At 41.7% G+C, this 18979-nt stretch overlaps 2 protein-coding genes across 3 annotated transcripts in view; one reads left to right on the top strand and one right to left on the bottom strand.

Annotated features, from left to right (window-relative positions):
• Positions 1-3710: 3710 nt before the first annotated feature.
• Positions 3711-4665, top strand: LOC128355482 (E3 ubiquitin-protein ligase DTX3L-like). Of its 2 annotated transcripts, XM_053315744.1 has the most exons (4): positions 3711-4069; positions 4169-4187; positions 4302-4368; positions 4484-4665. In XM_053315744.1, the coding sequence occupies exons 1-4, from the start codon at positions 3725-3727 to the stop codon at positions 4551-4553; spliced, it is 501 nt and encodes a 166-aa protein (XP_053171719.1). In that variant the 5' UTR covers positions 3711-3724; the 3' UTR covers positions 4554-4665. The 2 variants fall into 2 exon arrangements, with proteins under 2 accessions (XP_053171719.1, XP_053171718.1); XM_053315743.1 differs by having other exon boundaries at positions 4169-4368.
• Positions 4666-4883: 218 nt separating this feature from the next.
• The window catches only part of LOC128354930 (low-density lipoprotein receptor-related protein 1-like), a 94870-nt gene continuing 80774 nt past the window's right edge, over positions 4884-18979 (bottom strand). The window contains exons 54-90 of the mRNA XM_053315041.1: positions 18810-18950; positions 18091-18278; positions 17801-17984; positions 17630-17715; positions 17390-17509; positions 16991-17178; positions 16467-16672; positions 16187-16375; positions 15926-16074; positions 15740-15833; positions 15519-15635; positions 15291-15410; positions 14482-14604; positions 13973-14098; positions 13751-13867; positions 12978-13084; positions 12762-12894; positions 12529-12651; positions 12295-12417; positions 11974-12111; positions 11727-11867; positions 11491-11610; positions 11062-11327; positions 10767-10948; positions 10404-10510; positions 10180-10299; positions 9885-10061; positions 9604-9744; positions 9333-9506; positions 8953-9114; positions 8535-8715; positions 8316-8423; positions 8149-8222; positions 7959-8052; positions 7770-7808; positions 6915-7059; positions 4884-6819 (exon numbers count right to left, since the gene is read on the bottom strand). Of these exons, the coding sequence (XP_053171016.1) occupies positions 6679-6819; positions 6915-7059; positions 7770-7808; positions 7959-8052; positions 8149-8222; positions 8316-8423; positions 8535-8715; positions 8953-9114; positions 9333-9506; positions 9604-9744; positions 9885-10061; positions 10180-10299; positions 10404-10510; positions 10767-10948; positions 11062-11327; positions 11491-11610; positions 11727-11867; positions 11974-12111; positions 12295-12417; positions 12529-12651; positions 12762-12894; positions 12978-13084; positions 13751-13867; positions 13973-14098; positions 14482-14604; positions 15291-15410; positions 15519-15635; positions 15740-15833; positions 15926-16074; positions 16187-16375; positions 16467-16672; positions 16991-17178; positions 17390-17509; positions 17630-17715; positions 17801-17984; positions 18091-18278; positions 18810-18950 (5144 nt within the window). The 3' untranslated portion in view covers positions 4884-6678. The remainder of the gene's footprint in view (positions 6820-6914; positions 7060-7769; positions 7809-7958; positions 8053-8148; positions 8223-8315; positions 8424-8534; positions 8716-8952; positions 9115-9332; positions 9507-9603; positions 9745-9884; positions 10062-10179; positions 10300-10403; positions 10511-10766; positions 10949-11061; positions 11328-11490; positions 11611-11726; positions 11868-11973; positions 12112-12294; positions 12418-12528; positions 12652-12761; positions 12895-12977; positions 13085-13750; positions 13868-13972; positions 14099-14481; positions 14605-15290; positions 15411-15518; positions 15636-15739; positions 15834-15925; positions 16075-16186; positions 16376-16466; positions 16673-16990; positions 17179-17389; positions 17510-17629; positions 17716-17800; positions 17985-18090; positions 18279-18809; positions 18951-18979) is intronic.

Below are 18979 nucleotides of genomic sequence, written 5' to 3'. Positions count from 1 at the left end.
GGCAACACTTCAGGACAAAAGGCATCAACAGCCATCTGCCATCTTTCATGAAAAGCAATAGTCTTGAATCCATGAGGGGCATAAGTTTGAGGAGCATGTGAGCAAATCCATCCAGTTAGCTGAATAACACTGTAATAGCTTTGTGCACATATCCCCTGATATATACTTTTTTGACTGAAAATGTGCTAATATTTAAAATAATAAATAACTCAAAATCCAAACAATGACATTTTGAAATTAATGTGACACAATTAATCACCAGCAATGACTTAAGTGGGCTGATCCTTTCTGCTGTTTTTTTATTTCATACATTTCAGAACTTCATTAGTACCCTACATCCCTCTTTGGTTCTTTCATTACATCACTTGTTCTTTCTTTACCTCTTCATTTCATCCCTTTCTTTCTCTCCTTGTCTTTTAGTCATTTGCCATCTTATTTTACTCTCTCCTACCATGTGTCCTTCCTTTCTGCCTACCTAGTAGCCTATAGTAGGATGATAGTTATATAGTGAGCAGTATCTATTCTTTCACATTTATAATCAGAACATGTTATACTGAATGTAAATACAACTGACTCTAAAGTACAAATGATTCTAAACTGTCAAATCCCTTTCATCACTCACTGTGGCAAAAGATGTCTCTCCACTGTCCCTGCATCCTGCACCTTTCTCTGACTCACTGTCACACACCTATGTCAGGAGAGGTGGTGGAATGATAATGATTTAGTAAGCAGTATCTATTCTTTCACGTTTATAATCAGAACAAATTATATTGAATATAAATACTGAATGTAAATACAACTGACTATAAAGTACTCCCCCCCCCCCCCCCCCCCCCCCCCCAAAGTCCTCAGCAGTAAGCCAAAGATTGCTCCTCAAAAAGTAGAATATTTGTGATTATGACCCAGTTTATAAATGAGCCATAACAGGCTTTTATTAGTCATGGGGGAGCTCCTGTCCATAAGAGACTCAGGTAGCTGAAGTTAACCAATTATTACCAGTGATGACTTTCCTCTTTATTGAAAAATAAAAATCCTTATGTCCATGTTGTCTGAGGGAGCAAACATATCAAACCAAGAGACTGTCAGCAAAAAACAGACCAAACCCTTCTACAGTAACAATCAAATGAAAACTAATGAAATGAAAACCGCTCTCCTCATTTTTTCCATTGTTTTGTTACCGCAGCATTAGTGCTGTTTAACAGTTAGCTAACTGAACAAGGTCAGTCAGTAGAGACTTTGTAACAAGAACAAAGCGGCTGTGAGGGACAGGAGAACAAAATACCAACATTTAGTTAAATGCCAATTTTGATTTTTAGTAAGATAAAAATGTCCTGAACAGACCCTCCCATTACATTGTCCCGCCCACATTTTAAATGCTTCCTACGCCCATGAGCTAGAGGTAAGACATATACGGACATCTGTTTTGTATAGGCTACATCTTGTTTGTACCGTACGGTTCATATACATACACATGACGTACGATACCCTTTAAAAAATGTAACACTAAGCGATTAGAAAAGTGCGAGGATATAATGACTGTATTAAGTTTGTTCAGCATGTAATCAAGAGTGAAGTCGAGCTACACAACTTCTCTTTGACATAATTTCTGACATATTTTCCGAATAAATGTTTCATATAAAGACGCCATGTAGAAACGTGTTAGTTGTATGAATTAGCAGCTTATTAGCAAACTCTGCCGTCACTAATGTTTGCTTCGTCCTGAATGAAGAAGACTGTCAAAATGTCTCACAACGACCACCCGGAGCCCATGGAGGTGGTGAGTTTGCAGACTAATGCTAGATTGGATCAGTATGATACATTGTTAAAGGAGCTGCTCATGCTGCTGTATTAAAACCAAAACACATTATGGTTTATGTGAGTTAGTACGGCGGCGTATTAGGGTCATATGTAAAAAAAAAAAAAAAAAATACTGACCTAATACTGAGGAGTTGTGGTATATTTCCAGAAAAGAACTCAGAATGTCTGAGATTAAAGCGACTTGAATGATATGATTGGTCAGAGTTTTCATAGAATATTATGAGAATGGAATAATAATGTGTTTCTATGCCTGGTGGATCTCTCTAGCATTTTAGAGTTACCTTATCAATAGCATTTTAACCTAAACATAAAATGTGTAAAAATGTAGCAAAGGTAAGGATAGCTTTAAGGTCGTAAATTAACGAGAAAAAAAAACTCTGATATTCTCTGACAATAAGTCGCAAATGTGTGACCAAAAAACCAGCAGGGGTTGTAGTCAAATCAGTGCTCTGGCACGGACCAGTGGTCTCTACCACTAGGGGCGCTAAGATACTGGTTACAGTCTATGGTCATGACCAGTGGTCCGTGGTCCGGACCAGCTGTTCCGTGGTACGGGCGGTGTTTGCTGTTCAGGACCAGCTCCTCAGTGGTCTGTCCTGTGTTCTTTGTAGTATGTCTGTTGTGTGGATCAGTTAATGAGTACTACGGGAGGTGATTTGTTGTATTTTTGATACGCCTTCTCCCTTCTCCCTTCTCGTGTCGTGTTGGCAGCACTGTTATCTGATTAAATGTCAGAGATTCAAGCCTGACCGGGACCAAGACTTTAATTGTATGTTTTATTGTTTCCATGTTTTTACTATTATTAGGTTTTATTTTTATTTTTCAAAATGCATGTTTTTATGTTTTTTGTTTCCAATTCTTACTGTTAAATGTTTGCTTTATGTAAAGCACATTGAGTTGCCCCTGGGTATGAAATGCGCTATATAAATAAAGTTACATTAGGAGCCAAAACTACTTTGGGCACATGGAAAATCCCAGTAGAGTTCCAGCAGGTCTTGAATGTTTTTTTAGTAAAGTCAGTGTGAAAGTGAAAGCATGACACTGGAGCCACAAGCTCAACATTCTGTCACAACATTGTTGCCCTCTGCTGTCCAGTTACAGCCTTTGTCAATGTGTGTTTCAAATTTCCCCTCTGAGCATCGATTTTGTCTTATTATCGACACTGAATTTATGTCTGACCTCACAGTATCCTTGCATATGATTTTTTTTTTAAACAAGGTATTTAAAAAAGCTATCGGCCAAAGACGGGAAACCAGTCAAAATCCTGAATGTTATTCTGGGATCACCAAATCTGAAGACACCACAGGATGCTTCAGTGGTCATCTGTGTCAGTGCCACTACAACAAGTTGTATGTACTGTGTAGTAAATTAGGAATAAATTAAATCAAAATGGATGCTTGTCACCAATTTAATAGATTGTATTTTTATTCAGGAGCAGGATCTAATGGAGGGACAGAGTATTTCAGCAGCAGTTCCTACAGCAGGAGAGGAGACACGCACTTGTTCTCTCCCACTTAGCCATTTCTGGTACGTGAGCCACATCTACCAGGAGGAAATAAAACGTATAGAGAAAGAGACTGGAGTTAAAATCAATGCGGATGTTAAGGTGACCTTTGAAGCAAGCCAGAGAGATGGAAGTCCAGCCACTGCTTTCTCTGAGTTCACTAACCTTGTCCAGAAGAGTTTAGGTGAATCTGAGGGCTCGGTCATTCCTCTCGAGTACACAGATCCAGAGGAGTGGAGGGACACACTGAAAATCATCCAGAAAAAGGAGAACAAGCTCTTGCTTACTCTAAACTCTGAAAAAATGATCATATGTGGGCCAAGACAAAGTCAAGATCGCATCAAAAAGACCTTAAATACATCACAGAAAACCTTAAGAAATAAGAAGTGTGCCACATCTCCCATGAGCTTTACCCAAGACTACAGTGGATCTGCATTGAATGGAGCAGCAAAAGAAGAGGGAGCAACAGCAGGAGACAATGAAGATGAAAACTGCTGTATATGCTTGGACACATTTAAGAATAAGAAACAGCTAAAGTGTAAACATGAATTTTGTGAGGATTGCCTGTCAAAGTCAGTGGAAACCATGGGACCCATCTGTCCTCTCTGCAAATATGTATTTGGTAGGATACAGGGATTCCAGCCTGATGGAAAAATGACATGGAAGACAAAGCGCACTTCTCTCCCTGGATTCCCAGGCTGCGGCACTATAGTCATCAACTATGATATGCAAGGTGGAAGACAAGCGGTAAATGACATCATATGGATTCTGTTATTTTATTTCTTCTGTTTTCATTTATTCATTGTCAATCATGCTTATGTTCTGTTTCTGCTACTCTCTTTACAGGCAAGGCATCCCAACCCTAGTAAGAGATATTCTGGTATTAACAGAGACGCATATCTTCCAAACAATGAGGAAGGAAAAGAAGTGCTGCAGCTGTTGAAGAGAGCATTCGATGAGTACCTCATTTTCACTATAGGGCCGGACAACGAGGTGATCTGGCACAACATTCACCACAAGACCTCAAAGTCAGGAGGACCACAGTGGTACATTAGACAAATCTCTTGGCTCTTTCTAAGATTAGTCAAGTCTACTGATGTGTTGATTTTGTCTCAAAATTGACCATACTGCTGTATTAATTCACTTACCCTGTTCCCACAGTTTTGGGTATCCTGACCCTGACTATCTCAGCAGAGTCCGGGAGGAGCTGAAGGTCAATGGTATCGAGTGAAGACGTGATACAAAGTGGCTGAGGAGGGTTGTGTTCACAAGTCGAACTTTACATACAGAAATACATTTTATGAATGATGTGCTACACACTATTACTAAGCATTTTTACCTATTCAGCAATTTTCTTTGAATTTTCTTGTTTTTATTCATCTATGGAGAACATTTGAAAACGTATAACAGAAACAGAATGCAACATGAACACAGTATTTATTTTATGTAGTAGTTATTTTATGACTGAATTTTATATGATGATCTTCACTGACTTATTGCAGTATTTTTGTTATCAGTACAGGCTGTGAACAAAACACAAAACACATTGGCTTGTTTTCTGTACAATTTTTAAAATTTTATTTATAACAATATCTGTTATTTAGTTTGTAAAGTACTCCAGCAAAAATTAAACATTATTCTCTTTCCAGAAGAAAGTCTGAGCCTCCATGCATCGTGTACTATAAAAGCTATGTGTCATTTTTCATTAAAAAAAAAAACAACAATAAACAAGGACTAATCAAAAACAATTCTGAAAATGCATGTATGATTTAGCAAAAATGTTCTTTAGGTAAAATGATTGTACTTCTCTCTCAATTAAAAGACAAACATATACAACAACAGCGTAAAATAACACTTGCTGACAGGTAAGCAAAATAAAAACTTGTTATTGTAGTTACATTAAAGATCGTGTTACTTTTCACATGCATTAAGATATGGCTGACACATTTTCTGACAGAAGCAGCATTTTGGGACAGAGGCTGAGCATAAGGACATGTCAGAGCAACCAGAATGGTAGCATTAGCAGCAGCAGGGCACAGAGGAGAATGAGAGATCAGAAACAGCTCAAGATGAAAAGAGAAATGCTAAGGATCAAATGAACATAATGCACTTAAGACTCAGTCATTACAAAACTGTGAACATACAGACTTTGATCCTCTAAAGGTAGAAAGATTAAACTACTCACAAAGCCAGACAGATGTAATCTGGTCTTAATGAATACACACACAAAAAAATGGACTGGAAAAATAAAAGACAAGCAAAAGGCCCATCTCCATCTTTTTTCTTCTTCTTTTACCATAATTGCAGCCTCCTTCTCCTTCAACTCGAGGAAGACCCCTGTAGCAGAAAACTAAACGGGGCAGAAATGATCAAACTACCCATTAAAGTATGTATCTGCTATGGCCCTTCCTTTATTAGCCAGCTGTGGCCTGGGCGCGTACACACAACCCACTGTCCACCCATCCATTCTTACTGTCTTTACATCTGTAATCTCCATCCACACCTCTGCCTGGAATGTTTAGCCCGCGACCAACTTCCTTATTGTCCAACTCCACAATTAAAGACCACAACTCCTCTCATCCTTCAGCAACACATAAGCTCCAACTGTCATACAATGTGATAAAAACAAACATACCTGCTTTACATCTTACGGTATAAAGCCTACAGTATACACTATACCGTAAAATATGAATTCTGTGCAAGGAAGACAACACAATCATTTCATGAACATTGTTCTCTGAGAAAAAATTATGTGGAAATACTGTAGTTGCCATCTGGTATTGACATTTTACATGTGCTATACACAAACGGTGCTATCATAAATCCGTCTCACACAATCTTGCCGAGAACCCCGGCAGGATTACACATGTACCGATTTTAGAAAACTTTGAGTTTTGCCTTTCCCACTCAAAGTCAACACAAACAACAAACAGTTGGCACTGGTGAAATGGAACAATGTCTTTTTTTCTCTATACAATTCATACAAAAATAAAAAATTAAAATTGCTCCAATGATAGCATCTTTTCTTCTGATTTCTTGTTTCCATTTCATTTTGCACAGAGGTAGTGGCTATTTAGGTAAAGGGTAAGGGACAAGTGTAAATTAAAAATCTCTCATAGAAAATGTTATTCATTTTTGACCAGAGGAATCTCAAAAGAACAAAATATAATACTGCAATCACATACAAAAGTAGTCCTTCATTTTTGTACATTTTATACAGTGTTCACACTTTTTATCAATTTTCTCTCACACTTTTTGTTGATTTTTTTTCTTTTTCTTTTTCCGTTTCCTTTTTTCTTTAAAAGGCAAAAAGAAGGGTTGTGTTTGGAATAGCACGATCCAGGCTGATGGGCAGTCTATGCCAGTGGGTCCACAAGGGGCTCCTCATCTCCGCGCGATAGCAACTCCTTCTTCTCATCTGTGCTGGCCAGAGAGTTGCGACTGTTGTGAGCTCCCATGTACAGAGTGGCATATACTGGGTTTGTGAAATTAGTGGGCTGGATGGAGTAAAAAAAAAAAAAAAATCCATTAGATAATCTATCAGACACTACAACATGGGTGTATGTACATGGATGCCTGGTGTTTTCTCTACCTTGTCTGGGTCCAGCGTAAAATCTGCATCTAGCAGCTCCCCGGCGTCGTCATCAGGCTCGCCCTCATAGATCTTGTAGGCAGGGTTTCCAATCTCAACATTCATGGCCCCATTGGTCATCCTTTGGTGCTGGAAGCCCTTGGCCCTACACAAAAAAATAAGGGTACAGTCATACCATTGCTTATTATTCAAGCTAGTAAGGGCCTGAACAGTGCAAGCAGAGACACAGCCACATCACGAACGAAGGGCAGAGGCATCATGGCATGACTCTTACCACCATAGGCTAAGGGAACAAAGCCACAGCACAGGCACCAACACAAACCCAGCATTCATTTACCCCAGGACAGATCCAGACACAGTGGACCTGGACCTGTAGTCAAATGTCCATTCAAAGTAAACCCACGATAGATTATCTAAAAGATGCTACAACCTATCGGCCAGTAAATGCTGGATTTTCCAAGTTGCATTTTCCAATCTGAGTTTGGAAGAATGCTTTTTGCCATCTCTCACTATGAGAGACACCACCACAATACAAACCACAGCACGGTACAGTACAATATATGGCACAATATGATGAACAGTTAGTATGAGGGATCCACAGCACTGAACAGCACATAGACAGATCTATTCAAGGCATCTTTTCAATAGATCTGCCCTGAAGCTGCTTGAAGAGGGCAATTAAACAGAACTACACCTCCCACTGACATCAGAGAGAATGAGGCGACATTCACCACAGGAACAAACACTGCTACACAGTAACGAAGACTCATGGGTGAGGGAGGGACAGAGAAAGAGACAGCATTGGGATGAAGATTTGGATGGGGACTATGGAAGGGAAACCCTGGCAACTGTTACCGCAAGCGTCTGGAGCCGGTTTTGCCGAGCCGGCTAGACCTGAGGAGGACAAGAGATGCCATTACAGAGAGGAGCGGAAGAGTGCAGATGGAGGAAAGGAAAAGAAAGAAAGAAAGAAAGAAAGAAAGAAAGAAAGAAAGAAGGCAAAAATAACAATCTCCTGTTTTGAGTGTGTAGGCTGTTACTTACCCTCTCATCCTTCTCCTGTACCAGACCAAAGCTCCTCCAGCCAGCACAAATAGCAGCAACAGAAGCAGCACAGGGATCACTATGGAAGCCGTGCCTACACACACAGACACATAAATATAAGAATGGTACACACTCAATCTAATCATATGAAATTCAAGGAACTGATGTCGTTGTAGAAGTGCTGACTTACGTCCGCCTGAACTTGCAGCACCTCCACTGTTGGCCACAGACTCACAGCGGTGCCCTGCCCAGCCAGGTGAACATCTACATACAACAAGAGAGGAAAAAGAGTTACGCATTTCTGCATTGATAAATTCATATTCACTGATAATAACTATAGATGAATATACTGCTAACCTGCACTCTGGAAGGTGGGTGGCAGGGTTTATGGAGCACTGGCCATTTGCACAGTATTCGTTTGTATCACATGTGTAACAGCTGGGTTGGGTTCTTCCATTTGTGCAGCTGTTAAAACATAAAAAAGAATAGCACTGTAGCACTGTGACCAAGCACAAGTACACAACTTTGCATGTGTGTGTGTCTGCCTGTGTTTAGTAAATGTGTGAGTGATCTTACCGGCAGGTGAATTCCCCTGCAGATGTGAACCTGTTGGGGATACACTCGCCATCACGGCAATAATGACACTTGTCAATCTCACATGTGCCGCCAGTGTACTGAGGCAAACAGCGGCACTGTTTCGAGCCGTTGGCATCCAGGAGACATGTGCCTTTGTTCAGGCAGTGGCCTTCACAGCTTCCTGCTCACACACACGCACACACACACACACACACGCACACACACACGCACACACACACACACACGCACACACACACACACACACACACACACACACACACACACGCACACACACAAACATAAACATGTAAGTACACGTGCTCTGACGATTCTGACTTTGTTATGTACCTCACTGGTCAGCAAAAATATTAAAACTTTTTAAACTTGAATTATCAGCTAGAAAAGTGGGAACACTCACTATACTGGCACTGGTTGCCCAGGAAGTCAGGAGGGCAGCTGCAGGTTGGCTGGTTTCCAGCACTGACAGTACAGTTACCTCCATTCGTGCAGTAATCCTTACAGGTGTGCAAGTTACAGTTAGGTCCTGTAAATCCTGTCAGACATCGACAGGTAGGAGAGCCTGTGGAAGGACACACATATTGTATGAAGGCATAAACAGGACAAGACAAGAAGCGTGTGTACTGAGACAACAGAAATATTTAGGTGTCCCAGAAAGCTGTATTTTCGTTGTCATAGTGGCATTAGCATTGTATTAACTAAAATATTGTCATATTGTCATCTATTATCAGTAACGATAACACAAAATGCCAGAAACAATTTGAAATGTCTCTTTATTACCTGTAGGGGAAGGTGTGCATGTTCCTCCATTCTTGCAGTAGTCTCTGCACTGGTCAATCTCGCATCGATCTCCTCCATAATTGGGCTGGCAGCGACACTTGGGCTGCTTGTGAGCGTTCAGGAAACAGCTGCCACCATTCATACACTGGACCGTGCAGGGGCCGCTCGGAGGAGCTGTAGACGATGGAGTTTTACAAGAATACAGAATGATTTAGTAAGTGTGCCAGTATGTGTATGTTCTGAATGTGTGAGTGTGTGTCTGTTTACTCACAGATAGGAGACAGCGTGGGAATGGGCAGCTCCACGCATGTGCCATTGTCCAGTGTGCGTCCATTGGGACACGTGCAGACTGGTCCGCTGGGGCTCAGTAGACACAGCCATTCACATTTCTTTCTATCACAGGGATTAGTCACTGACAGAGACAAAGAATATAATGTTATTAATAATGATGTAAAATAATTTTTTCCCACAGTCTTTGTTTTTCTGATAATTGCTACTGTTTCAAATAGAAAGGTGCAATGGTATGATGAGAGGTTTCTCTTTTGTCCTCACTTTCAGGTTGCTTGTAGCGGTGGTACAAGACTATATCTGTGGCATGGTTCATTCCAGTTGTTAGGTTCTCAATGGGTCCTTTGCCAAACTTATTGACTCGGAAGACGTAGTTGTTGATGTAGGTGACGCCATAGATGTAGTCCTCAAAGACATCAATACTGAATGGGTGATGGAGTTCTGTGTAGATACAGAAAGTATGTAAGCTTTATCTTGCATTGTCCACCTACATTCAATTTCAATTGGCTAATTAAGACAGATCGTTAGAATAAATAAAGTAGAGTATGTGCTACTCAACTGTTCTTAATGCTGTTTACAGCCACAACTGCGTCACTGCCATTCAACCTCACACTGCCAATCAAGGAGAGTTTAGCATCAGCCCAGTACAGACGCTGGTTGAAGTAGTCCACTGCCAGACCTATAAAACAGAGGATAGTATTTTTTTTAAGATTAAAGACTCACACTTTGTATTTAGTTTAGAAAAGATGATTAAGGAGAAGTGTTTGTATGTGTTTGTTTTACCAGTTGGCCACTGGATGTTTTCTTCTACCAGTGTCTCTCTCATGGTCCCGTCCATAGCAGCAGTTTCAATCTTGGGGTGGTTCCCCCAGTCTGCCCAGTACATTTTCCTGATGAATGAAATTTTCATTGCTGTTATTACAATTAAAACGCTTGTTTGCATTCTTGAAATCGTATTCTTCATGTATATTATCAGTCAAGTTATCAAGTATAGAGCATGATGCATTTTGGAAGGATTGTGGAGCCCCCTAAGGAAAATGTATGATGATGATGATGACGATGATGATGGTGATATTTGGCAATATAAATAAATACAATTGAATTGAGCATAGTAGTGTACCCCTCGCCTCCCCAAGACCTACTCACCCTCTCGGTGGATCGACTACAATGGCATAAGGTTCATCAATCATGCCGGAGATGATGGTTTTGCGATGGCGTCCTCCACTTATCTGGGCCACCTCAATAACATCTCTACCAGAATCAGTCCAGTACAAGTTCCCTGCCACCCAGTCCACAGCAATGCCTCGTGGCATTTTTAGATCAGGGATCTGAACATAGGAGAAAATGCAGCAAAATAAAATTGGACTCATGTGCTTTACAGTACCAATCTTGTCTATGTTTTACATCATACACATAAAAAAGCAAACATATGCACACTTACCTCCAGGTTGGTGACCCTGGAGTCACTTTGACGTCGATTACGGTTGCTATTTGGAGAGGAGGAGGAAGAAGGCAAATCATAGCAAGAAATGCGCCCGGTGTGCCAGTTTGTCCAATAAATGCGGTTCGTCTTGACATGCAAGTCCATGGCATCAATGCGCACGTTGGCATCACCCTGGAAGATTTGCTCATAGCGCCAGTTTGGCATGAAAGGGTCCAAGCTGCGGATCTCATTGTCATCAGCAATGTAGAGCACTTGTCTCTGTGCTGCAGATGCACAGGAAATTATGTCAGGCCAGGAAAAGGACAGACATTGTTGCAGTAGAGCAGAGATGTGAAAAAAGTTAAGCCTGGTAAACAAAATCCAGGGTATACAATGTGCACATTGTACATAAAGCTAATAGGTGTCACTGATAGAAGAAGTACTCACTATCAGCCTTGCAGGTGTCGTTGATTCTGGTAAAGTATTTATGGCAGCTGCATTTGTAGGAGCCCTTAGTGTTGTTGCAGATGTGAGAACACACTCCGAACTCCCTACACTCGTTTTTATCTGTCAACAAGCCAAGGCCACATGATAAACATTACACACTCTTTCAAGTCCTAGATCAGATTGTAGCCATAATATAACATATGTAAAATGTAGCCAGGGCAGAGAGAGAGCTGTACCTGCACATGTGTTGCGTCCAATGGACTTGAAGCCGGGTTTGCAGGAACAGAAAGAATTTGTGCCATTCACCACACAGTGAGCTTCATCTCCATCTCCACACACTGTCCTGTTGATGTGACACTCATTCAGCTTTGTGTCTGCTGCAAACAAAGAAACATGGGAGCATGAACTCACAGTGATAACTACACAGCACAAATACTATCATGAAAGCTACACTCTGACATTCTGACTCTGACTCCAGCGCACCGTTCTTATTGCAGTTGATTTCATCAGAACCATAGTCCTCACAGTCGTTGAAGAAATTGCAGCGCAGGTCAGAGTTGATGCAACGGCCATTGGAGCACTGGAACTCCTCCTTTTGACATACTGGTTTGCCAGGAGGCACTGTTGGAGCAGTCACGGACAGGTTATTACCTTGATTATAACGTGCTGAGCTATGATTGAGAGTTACATCTAATTGCAATTTAAATAAAATGTGTATTTGTGTGTGACTGTACAGTACAACTTTTGTTTTATCTCTCCATCTATGTAATGGTTACAACTTTAAACAATATTAAACAAACTAACGGCAGTTGAGTTCATCGCTGTTGTCCCCACAGTTGTTGACACCATCGCAGCGTTTTGATACCGGCAGACACACACGGTCATTATGACAGCGAAACTGCCTGGTGGGTGGACACTGGAATTTAACTAAGGCACAGAAGAAAAGGGGAAACTTTAAGGATGCGACAGAACAGTATGCAAGCAGGCTATCAAATGCTTTATAAATACTGCCTCCATGTGAAGAGCAGTGATTCTCACCACACTCCTCTGGGTTCTCATCAGAGTTGTCTCCACAGTCATCCTCGCCATCACACTTCCAGCCCAGGGGTTTACAGAGAGTGTTGTTGCACTGGAACTCATCCAAGGGGCAGTGTCTACCCACTAAAATACGAAGGTAAGAAGAGAACTGAAGCATCCAGCTATTTGCATTCACGCCTTCAGTATCATATGTTGGGCTAAGCATTCAGTAGCAAATAAAATGTGTTTCTTACCACCAACGTCACATTTCTCCTCATCGCTGCCATCCATACAATCAGCATCAGCATCACAGCGCCAGCGGATGGGGATGCAGTGGCCATTTTTGCATTGGAACTGATCACTGTCACATTTCACATCACAGCCATTCTGGACCAAAAGAAGCATTATTTTCATTAGTGTCAAAGTTCAAATTGGACAGTTAATCAAAAAGGAAATGGTTGGAGTGATACCTCATCTGAACCATCGGCACAGTCGTGGTCCCCATCGCACTTCCAGCGCCCCGCAATGCAACGGCCATTTGTGCAGGAAAACTCACTTTCAGAACACTTCCGAGGCACTGAGGACAGAGAGAAAACAGCTTAGGAGGCTGAAAAAGGACAATCAAGGATGAACGGAGAGTAGAGGCAAGGAGTAAGGAAAAGCAGGAAAAGAGAAGAGAACAGTGGGAATAGAGCAGACTGCAAAAAGAACAGAGTGCTCTGTTGAGAGCCAAACGTACATGAATAAAATAATTCATATCATGGGGCACAGAGGTTAGGATGACACAACATACTGTTATGGTATGTAGCAGAGGAACTAGAGGAGCTAGTGGGATTGGAAAGCACAGAAAAGGCTCACAAAACAAAAGACAAGCCTGGGACATGAAGGACTGGGTAGCTGAGAGGTTGTGGATGGTTGAGCTTGAAACTGTGAAAACACCTACCTCTGGCTCACAGCAACAGGCCAGTGTGAAATGCAAAATAGACATGAGATGATGTGAGATGTGTAAATGGCCACAGAACTACTTAATGTAAAAAAGAAAGTCTCAACCATGCGTGTAGTTGAGTAAATATAACAGAAACACATAGTGAAAGGTGATACATTGCTTACCACTGAAACTTGCTGCATCTGTAACAGTCTGATTACAATAGAGCTCATTCAATAATGTAAATCACGGTTTTATTACAGACTGTCTGAAAGAGCAATGTCCCTTCCAAAATTAAGAAAAACATAAGGAGCTTACCACACTTGTCTTCATCAGAGTTGTCTCCACAGTCATTGTCATAGTCACACTGCCAGCGGCCAGGCACGCAGCGGTTGTTCTTACAGCGGAACTGGTATGGCTCGCATGTGCGCTCATCTAAGCACCGAACAGACGTACAACAGAAGTACAAGCATGGCTTTAGTACTGTTTTCCACCAAATAGCTTCCTTTCTCTGTCACTAACTTCACACTTTCTCCTCACCACACTCTTCTTTTGGCTCATCTGAAGCGTCTCCACAGTCGTCCTCTCCGTCACACTTCCAGCGTGCCGGGATGCAGCGCCCTGAGTCCTTACAGCGGAACTCATCCACGCCACATGTCATTTGAGCTGCGACCAAGAACATTTTACAGATGAGACATACAAATTGATAGATGATAAAAAGAAGTTAGCGTTATTGATGTTCTGAAATATGGCTGTTTCAGTTTTAATGAAGTCTGACTCAGACCAACTCAATAATCATCAGTCAAATAACGATGCACTGAGTGAAAATCAACACTACCCTGCTGTCAGTAAGTTTCTACCTCTTTACTCCAAACCCCAGTGCATTATTTTTTAGATTTATATTCATTACTGATATCTACAATCTCTCATCATCTCTCATCAAACACTCAAGGGTCTATAAAGAGCCTATTCATGCTACAGAGGAAATTTTCTCCTCATTTCTTAAGTAGAGGTGTTGCCTAGTACAGTAATAGCAAATTGTGTCTTACTGCAGTTGGCAGGCTCATCAGATCCATCCACACAGTCATGGTCTCTGTCACACACCCACACCCGTGGGATACAGCGTTTGGTGATGGCACACTGGAACTGGTTGGGGGCACACGTCACCTCCGCTGCACCAGAGACAGACACATCAGACCACCTTACTCACAGGCAGTAAATACGGAAGAATCGCTATCTGATCATTTTGCATCGAAGTGATGGATAAAAACACTGAAATTCACAGTGAGTGGCCACTCCAAAATATTGATGGACAGAACTGGTGAATCAGTGATTTGTCAAATCCTTACAGCTAAAGGGGCTTATATGTAAATTTTGACCTCAACATGGCTCAAAAGAACAGTTCATCTAATCTCCCTCTGTGGAGGATGAATGTGCAGAAAATGTCTCACAGCAAATGTCATGGCAATTACATTATGTAACATAATTTGGCCTAAGGTTACTGTGAAAGGATAGGTCAAAATGGATCCTCTGGGGAGTCTGAAAGTGTTCAGCAATTTCCATAAAATCTGCTCATTAGATTTTGATATACAGTGAAGTGGACACTGTGGCATTAGGTAGGCTATAAAGGAAAAGTAAAGAGGTCACTACAAAGTATACTCTAGGTAGCCTAAACATGCACAACAAATTTAATGGCAAAGTAGCCATTAGATATCTTAGTATCTTTGTGTTAAGACATTTGTACATGGAACAAAGTGTTTTTCAGATAAATGAACAGATGAACAGTCTTGTCACTTGTGGGGCAAAATTGAAATATAATGCCTAAGGAAACTACAAAGATATGGTAAGTAAGACTTACGACAGTCCTTCTCATCCTCTCCCTCTCCACAATTGTCCTGTCCATTGCAACGGAATATGCCGGGGATGCAGCGACTGGGGTGGCTACATTTAAACTGACTGGGCAGGCACACGTGGATGTCTGGATACAGAAGACAGAACAAACAGTGGGTGATGAGAAGTTTAGGTTAGTGCAGGTTGAAATACATAAAAATATAAAATCTTCTATAAGTATGTGTGAAATGTGTACCGCAATTGGCCTCATCAGAGTTATCTTGGCAGTCATTGTCTCCATCACAGATGTAGGCTGGGTTGGTACAGATGCCTGTGCCACACTGGAACTGGCCTGGTCTGCACTTGAACTCAGCTACAGTGATAAAACACATCATATTATTAACCAGAAGGAGCAAAACAATATTGTGCAAAAGTAATACATTATGACAATTATGTCAGGCTGCACTCATCACTCACGGCAGTCTGCAGGTTCATCTGATCGGTCTCCACAGTCATCCTCAGTGTCACACTTCCACCAGAATGGAATACACTTGTCATTTTTGCAAACAAACTGAAAGGACACAGAAAAGAATGATTCTTTTTTGAGCTGATGATGTTTGGAAGCAGAAAAATGTCAAAAACAGTAATCTCGGGACAGCTCACCTGACTTGCAGTACAGTTGGACAAGCATTGTTTGCCATCAGCAGCAAGATAGAAATTGGTGGGGCAGGCACATTTGTAGCCCCCTCCAGGTGAGAGCAGACACAGGTTACTGCAGCCTCCGTTGTTGGTCTGGCATGGGTGGTCAGCCACTGAAGAGCAAGGGCATTGTGCACAAGAAGAATTAAGATCAGTCAGATTCAGTCTTGTTGCAGATCAGACAGATACCAGGACATACTTGAGTATACACTGCACATGGCATACCTTCAGGCTGGCGGTATGGGTGGTAGATGTGGATGTCCATCGGTCTGTGTAAGGTGCTGATCAGCACACTCTTGTTGACTCCCTGGGTCTTATGAGCTCTGTTGATAGACTTTGTCTCCCAGTCTGTCCAGTAGATGTACTCCTCAAACAGAGTCATGGCAAAGATGTGGGGGATATCCTGAGTAAGAACTACACGGGCACAGCCACAAAGACACATGAGTTGATAGCAGCAATTGGAAAAGTGCACAGACACACTCCCAGGTGTTTGTATGAATGTTACCTGTGTGTCTGCTGGTTCCGTCCAGGCTGGCAAATGCAATGTAATCCTCACGGGCGTCTGCCCAGTAGATGCGGTCATTAATGAAGTCCAGGGTCAGACCGTTGGGCCAAGTGATCTTGTCCTCCACAATGACACTCCTGTTGGTGCCATCCATCCCAATCCTCCCAATGTGAGGGCTATCTCCCCAGTCGGACCAGTACAAATATCTGTCAGGGAAATGTCGTTTTAGGATTATTGTTTATTATGAGTGATACATTACACCAGCGACAGAAGAAAGAAGTAAACATTTAGAAGAAAAGCTCTGCTGTGTCAGATGTCTTGAGGCTGTCTAAATAATAATAGTAATGACTTTCAAAGATATTGCGACATAATAATAATGATATACCTATGTAATTAAAACTGGGCAGTTTAACTTTGCAGAACATGAATCAATGATGTTGGTAAACTGCATCCGCCGGATAGGGAAACAAAGTTTTCCTTTTATTTAAACCACTTTTTCTAAAGTTGTGCCATGTCACTCTTACCCATAGCGTACATCCACAGCCACAGCACGTGGCTCCCTCAGGCCGCTGTTGACCAGAACTGTTCGGTACGCTCCATTCAGCTTTGACACTTCAATAGTGTCTCGTCCCTTATCACACCAGTACAGGTTTCCTCCCACCCAGTCCACTGCCAGACCGTCTGGGTTGCTGAGTGATGTGCGATGAAGGACCTAACAAATGAGCAAGCAATATACACTTTCTCAATCTGCGCCTCACATGGGGGGATTTAATTATTCTCCAGAGTTTTAATTACGCACACAAATAGGGATTAATTAATCGTTTTAAATGGAAATGTTTCAGTGAAGAAGAACGGCCAGACAGGTATTATCAGCACTTTCCACTGTCCCTTATCTTCATTAGATAAGACGCATCCATACTGACCTGAACATCGCTGCCATTGATGTGCATGCGTCGGATCATGCTGCCCTGGGTGGTCACATCTGTCCAATAAATCATCTGCTGGCGATAGTCAAAGTCCAGGGCCACTGCATTGTTCAAGCCCTGTCAAAGCATAGGAGCTGCATTAGTCTGGGCTGGGGATAAAACCCTGCAGGATATTTTGTAGGATTTCCAAGCACTTCAAAGGGACATCCAGTATGATACTGTATCTACAGGTCTCACCTGTTTGAGCAACGTGTAGTTGGAACCATCCAAGTTGAGCTTCCGCAGGTAGTAGCGATTGGCAAAGATCAAGAAGGGTTCCTCATCTGCATGAAGAGAGGCAGCATGAAATATTACTGTATCGTGGATTTGCTTTAAACACTTGCCCTATTAATCTGTCATGTGTCTTACCAGAGGTGGATTTGCATATGGTGGGGTTGTCAGGGCTAAGCTGGAAACCCTCCACACACAGACAGTGGAAGCTGCCATGTGTGTTAATGCAGCGCTGTGTGCAGGGATAGGTGGTTGTGCACTCATCTATGTCAACACACGTCTTCCCATCATCTTTCAGGCGGAATCCAGGATGGCATCTACACTGTGAGGAGGCAAAGTACAGAGCAGGTAAAGCGACAGCACATGCTGCTTATTTTACACATCCACCACTGGAGAACTCAAGTTGAAATTTCAAGATGCTGACTTACCTTAAAGCCTATTTTAAGGTCTTCACAAAGCTGGGAGCAGCCACTCAGTTTGCTGTTCAGGCACTCGTTTATAAAGCAGTTCAGCTCATCTGAACCATCACCACAGTCATCTTTATGGTCACAAAGAAGCGTCTCATTGACACAGTTTCCATTATTGCAGGCGTACGCCCTGTCGTTGCATTTCTTCTCTGTTTCATATGGAAGAGAAGAAATGAAGAAAAGAACAAATGAAGATAAAATGTGAGCAAGTGAGGCTAGTATGATTGCCAGAGCCTCTGGGATAACTTTCAGTCACTAATGTTGCGAATACTTTCTAGTTACGGAAAAGAAATTCATATTGTATAATCATAAGTAATTTATTTTTGTGCATTGTATGCACTTTTATACTATATACTCTATCCCGTATACTTGCTTCCTGTATGCTGCTGTGCAGCTATCATGCTTCTATGTTATTTGTTTGTTATTTGTATTGCCTGTATATATTAATATTTTAACTGACCTAACATTCCCAACAGTTAAAATATTTGGCTAAAATTGGAACGTTTAATTACATTAGGGTTAATATAGATGATCCCAGATAAATTAATTCTAAAAAATGGCAAAGCTATTTGTATTACAGTACATTAATGCTAATAAACCACTATCACATATGCTGGCCATGGTATTATACTGCATGTAGCTAAAGTCAAGTGTTGCTGTGGTGGCTGTGTCAATGTTACCTGGGCCAACGCAGCGTGGATTCTTGGGGGCTTCATCTGAGTGGTCATGGCAATCAAAGTCTCCATCACACTCCCATGATTTCTGGATGAGGCAGCGTCCATTGGCGCAGCGGAACTCATTGGGTCCACATGGTGGATATTCTGTGGCAAACATACAGCATGTGTGTGAA

This window comes from Scomber japonicus, chromosome 3 (assembly GCF_027409825.1).
Source record: "Scomber japonicus isolate fScoJap1 chromosome 3, fScoJap1.pri, whole genome shotgun sequence".
Classification (NCBI taxonomy): Eukaryota; Metazoa; Chordata; class Actinopteri; order Scombriformes; family Scombridae; genus Scomber; species Scomber japonicus.
Note: the sequence above shows the minus strand (reverse complement) of the source record. Positions and strands in the feature narration are given on the sequence as shown.

Bases quoted from the DNA above. Each gene is read 5' to 3' on its own strand.
- LOC128355482 (XM_053315743.1), top strand. From the start codon at position 3,725: ATGAGCTTTACCCAAGACTACAGTGGATCTGCATTGAATGGAGCAGCA. The intron at 4,070-4,168 runs GTAAATGACATC...CTCTCTTTACAG, and splicing joins TGCAAGGTGGAAGACAAGCG to GCAAGGCATCCCAACCCTAG. The intron at 4,369-4,483 runs GTACATTAGACA...CTGTTCCCACAG, and splicing joins AAGTCAGGAGGACCACAGTG to TTTTGGGTATCCTGACCCTG.